The sequence below is a fragment of the Octopus bimaculoides genome, chromosome 29 (genome assembly GCF_001194135.2).
Source record: "Octopus bimaculoides isolate UCB-OBI-ISO-001 chromosome 29, ASM119413v2, whole genome shotgun sequence".
Classification (NCBI taxonomy): Eukaryota; Metazoa; Mollusca; class Cephalopoda; order Octopoda; family Octopodidae; genus Octopus; species Octopus bimaculoides.
Genome location: NC_069009.1, coordinates 832734 through 837178, shown reverse-complemented (window position 1 = coordinate 837178; position 4445 = coordinate 832734). Strand labels below are relative to the sequence as shown.

At 36.9% G+C, this 4445-nt stretch overlaps 1 protein-coding gene across 1 annotated transcript in view; it reads left to right on the top strand.

Annotated features, from left to right (window-relative positions):
* LOC106873848 (uncharacterized) overlaps window positions 1-4445 on the top strand; it is a 29731-nt gene that overhangs the window by 22557 nt on the left and 2729 nt on the right. The window contains exons 8-10 of the mRNA XM_052977812.1: window positions 1140-1231; window positions 1847-2030; window positions 2755-2948. Coding sequence (XP_052833772.1) covers window positions 1140-1231; window positions 1847-2030; window positions 2755-2948 — 470 coding nt within the window. The remainder of the gene's footprint in view (window positions 1-1139; window positions 1232-1846; window positions 2031-2754; window positions 2949-4445) is intronic.

Here is a 4445-nt window from a genome sequence, read left to right as displayed (position 1 = left end):
ACAGCCTGCTCGTGAAATTAACGTGTAAGTGGCTGAGTACTCCACAGACACGTGTACCCTTAACGTAGTTCTCGGGGAGATTCAGCGTGACAGAGTGTAACAAAGCTGAACCTTTGAATTACAGGTACAACAGAAACAGGAAGTAAGAATGAGAGAAAGTTGTGGTGGAAGAGTACAGCAGGGTTCGCCACCATCCCCTGCCGGAGCCTCGTGGAGCTTTAGGCGTTTTCGCTCAAAAATCACTCACAATGCCCGGTCTGGGAATCGAAACCGCGATCCTATGATCGCGAGTCCGCTGCCCTAACTACTGGGCCATTGCGCCTCCACATTAGCATAATAAACCTCCTGATATAAAACAATTGATCCAGGATTCAAAACAGTATATGTTTGTAGCATCAAAGCCAAAACTATGACTTCACTTTGGTGTTCGTACCTTTTCTCGTATGTATGGGAATTACTGTTGGCTAACGACAGAAAAAGTACGATCGCGAATAAAAACGGCTGAAATGGGGTTAGTCCAAAGGGCTTCTGGAATAACATTACACAGCAGGGTGCATAGCTAGGAGAACACTTAGAGGTCACAGCTATGGACATATGATTAAATTATGAGAATCACAAGGCTGATTCATCGAACCGATTTAACTGTCAGAGAACCTATTTGTAAAGCAAGAACGAGGTGGTTGGATGATATACAGAGTCTCAGGAGGTGGTCACGCATGGGAATTCACTTGGAAAGTGTTATGACGGTTGCTTCTGACAGGACACTATGAAGGAGCTTTCTGTGATATAATTTAAAAGATATTCAAAGGTTTTTTTTTTAAGGGGGCATACTCTACATCAACGTTTGCATCGCTTTGAACTACTTAGTTTCATTTGGGTAATTCCAGGATTTTCCCATCTTCGTGAAAGCGGGATAAACATGAAAAACAGGAAGTAGCTTTCATGCTTTTCTTAGTTGAATTTGTACAAAACTGAAACATTTTCAAACGAATATAAAAGCAGTTTTAATTGTTAATTACATTTATATATCTAGTATATATAATACTAACACGTATGCATCACAAAGTAAATAATTCCTCCTGTTGCTATACTTTACACTATTTGGTCCCTAAATACGGATATTATTTTATATTCTGTAGATTACTCGTTATTTCAAAAGAATTTGCAATGTCAGACATGTTCAGAGATGATGTGCAAGGATTCACAAGTGACAAACTGTACAGGAGAATCGGTAAGCTATAAATCTTACATTCTTATTTTCTGTTAAATTATATTCATAGCCATCAACACAAAATCAGTATGATCATGTAGCTTTCCCTTTATGAAATTTTGGTTTTGCATATCAAGGCTTGAGGAATTTCGTCCCAAACTAAATTATGGCTATCTTCCTTTATGAAGTGCACCAGTGTCTTTCTTTCTGCTGTTTATGATATTTGAACGCTTGATATTTGGTACGAAACATTGATAAAGCTTTCCCTTTCAAGAAGCTTTAGCAAAATAATACTGTTTTTAGTAGAATAATTTGTCATATTTTGAGCTTGATGATTGGAGATAGATCTGTGTGGCGTTTAAAGGGGCCATGCGTTGATGGCCGTATTTACATATAGTATGAGAAATTTGGCTAGTGTAAGGAATTATACAACATCCTTTATCAGTGGAATATGTTATATTTTACAGGTAATTACAGTCATCTTCCAAAACCTTATCAATTTGCTTCGATTGTATTTGATGTTTTGAATAATTTTTGTAACAATGATTCAAAGTTGCTGTTGTTGTTACTAACAGCAGCAGTAGTAGTATCAATTGCTGTAGTAGTAGTATATGACTTTAATATTTATTGTTACAGCCTGTATGCCAATATAAACTATCAATGAATAGCGTCACACTGAAGTTTGAAAGATCTTGCAGCACATACAGAAACTGCCTTGAAGCTATGAGAAACAATACTTCTACATGCAATGAATGGGCCAATGGCACTTCGTGTGTAGCTTGCTGCAGCGGAAACCTATGTAACAAGAATGATTTCATGGGTAATTGTTGTTTATTTTGTGATATAATTACACCTGATTTATTACGCATGAATGATTAATAAGAACATTGCATAATATCACCTGTCTCTACCGCCCTAAGAATCAATAAGGCAAAAAGATATGCACTTGCATATTTGTTAGTAAACTGGGTATATTAATCGTGGAGGAGAAATGGCCCAGTGGATCGCGGTTTCGATTCCCAGACCGGGCGTTGTGAGTATTTATTGAGCGAAGACACCTAAAGCCCCACGAGGCTCCGGCAGGGGATGGTGGCGAACCCTGCTGTACTCTTCCACCACAACTTTCTCTCACTCTTACTTCCTGTTTCTGTTGTACCCTGTTGTACCTGTATTTCAAAGGGCCAGCCTTGTCACACTCTGTGTCACGCTGAATCTCCCCCGAGAACTACGTTAAGGGTATACGTGTCTGTGGAGTGCTCAGCCACGTACACTTTAATTTCACGAGCAGACTGTTCCGTTGATCGGATCAACTGGAACCCTCGTCGTCGTAACCGACGGAGTGCCAACAAAAAAGGGTATATTAATCATAGTATACAGTATTATAGAGCCACTTCAACTGATCTTAGGTATTGGTTTAATTAAGGGATATTAAAGAAGCGGATATCTAAATTTTTATGTTCATTGCATATACCACTCAGTGCATCTGTGACATGTATCACATTTATAATCGCAATATCTCAGTTTAATTTCATATTCTTGAATAGGTTGGACCAATTCCTTTGAATTTCATCTGATTTATACCATGGACCCAGCCAAAAAGTTCAATGAAAAGAAAACCTTTGCTGAAAATGTATCTAGAGTTGTGAGTAGACACACGTTTTCTTTTGTTGTCTCTCTTTGTCTCTCTCTCTCTCTCACTCTAACTATCTCTCTCACACACATACAAACACGCACACATGTCATATAAAACAAACGTCAAACGCCAACTAAGTAATGAATTCAATACATTTAGTAGACTACATTATTCATTTGGTTAGAAACTCTCTTTTGTTTAAACAGTGTGCCAATATATGCTTTGGTGTCAAATGGTATCAAATGCTCAGTTGCAGGTCTCGGTCGTGTTGGCACACATATCTTAAATACCCTGAAGAAGTTTCTACTCTACGCTGTTGCAACTGCTCTTCCTTCTGCAGTGGAGATCCTATTCCTTGTCCCTCGTACATATCTCCGCTCATCACTTTGAGATGCTCTGAGTTTTGTGGTACACAGTCTGTTCGTTTCTTGGCGTGCTTCCCTTTCTGCCGCCCTCTCCCTTTCCCCGCACAGCGACATTATTTTGGCTGACTTTGATATTGTTGACAAATTTGACACTTTCCTTCTAGGCATGCTTATATACGTATACAGAAATACAGGAGTGAAAGAAGATAGTATACAATGAAAGTAACTTGGTAACAAAAATTATGTTTCTTAATACGACGAGCAGAAAGTAAATAAGAAATGTTAACGGAAAATAAAGTATTGTACAGGTTGAATTGAAATTTGTCACTCAGTGAACCAAAGAGCCAGTATCGAAGGAAAGAGAAAAAAAAACATCAACAACAGAAAACACAAAACCGTACGGATTGAAGTGAAATTTATGAAGATACTTCTATCAGTAAATCATGAAATTACATCAATGATTGTGAAATTCCTTCTGTCAGTAATTTATAGGTGTGCGTTTGTAAATAGCGATTGAAAACTTAAACTTACAGTGAAAACAGTTATGACTGAAGTTAAAGTGAAAAAACATTCTGAAAACTGAAGGTGTTGAGAATAGCGTCTGAAAAAGGAAAGTGAAAACAATAGAGAGTGAGTGTGATATATAGAGAGAGGGAGACAAAGAGAGCTAGCTAGTTAGACAGGCGAATAAGGGAAATCACGATCGATATTTATTGGTGCTGATCACGATCATCAGACCTGACACTACTTGACGTTTTCTTGTGGAAGTATTGAAAGATCTTGTTTGCTTCCTCAAACCGAAAACAATTCATGAATTAATACAACCAATTTCTGACTAAGTTTCTGCAATTAACGTGGAAATGTGTCAAATGGTTTGTAGAAATTTTGCTGATATGTCCCAGCATCGAACTGAAAACGAAGGGGAGCGTTTTGAACATGTCAATTGAATTTTGTTGTTTTTCTATAATAGATTAAGTTATTTTGATGGAGCAATATTTAATAAATTTCTAAAAATGACTGCAATTTATTTTCATAATTTTTTTTTCAATTCTTTAAGTAGTGTAATAATTTTTTGTACAATACAATATTACTAAACAATTTTTTCTGTACTATAAAAATTACTACATAAAAATGGCAGTACTTCTGCCGCACCCTGTATATATGCATGTGTGTGTATATATATATATATATATATATATATATACACACACACAAAAACACACACACAACTATATAT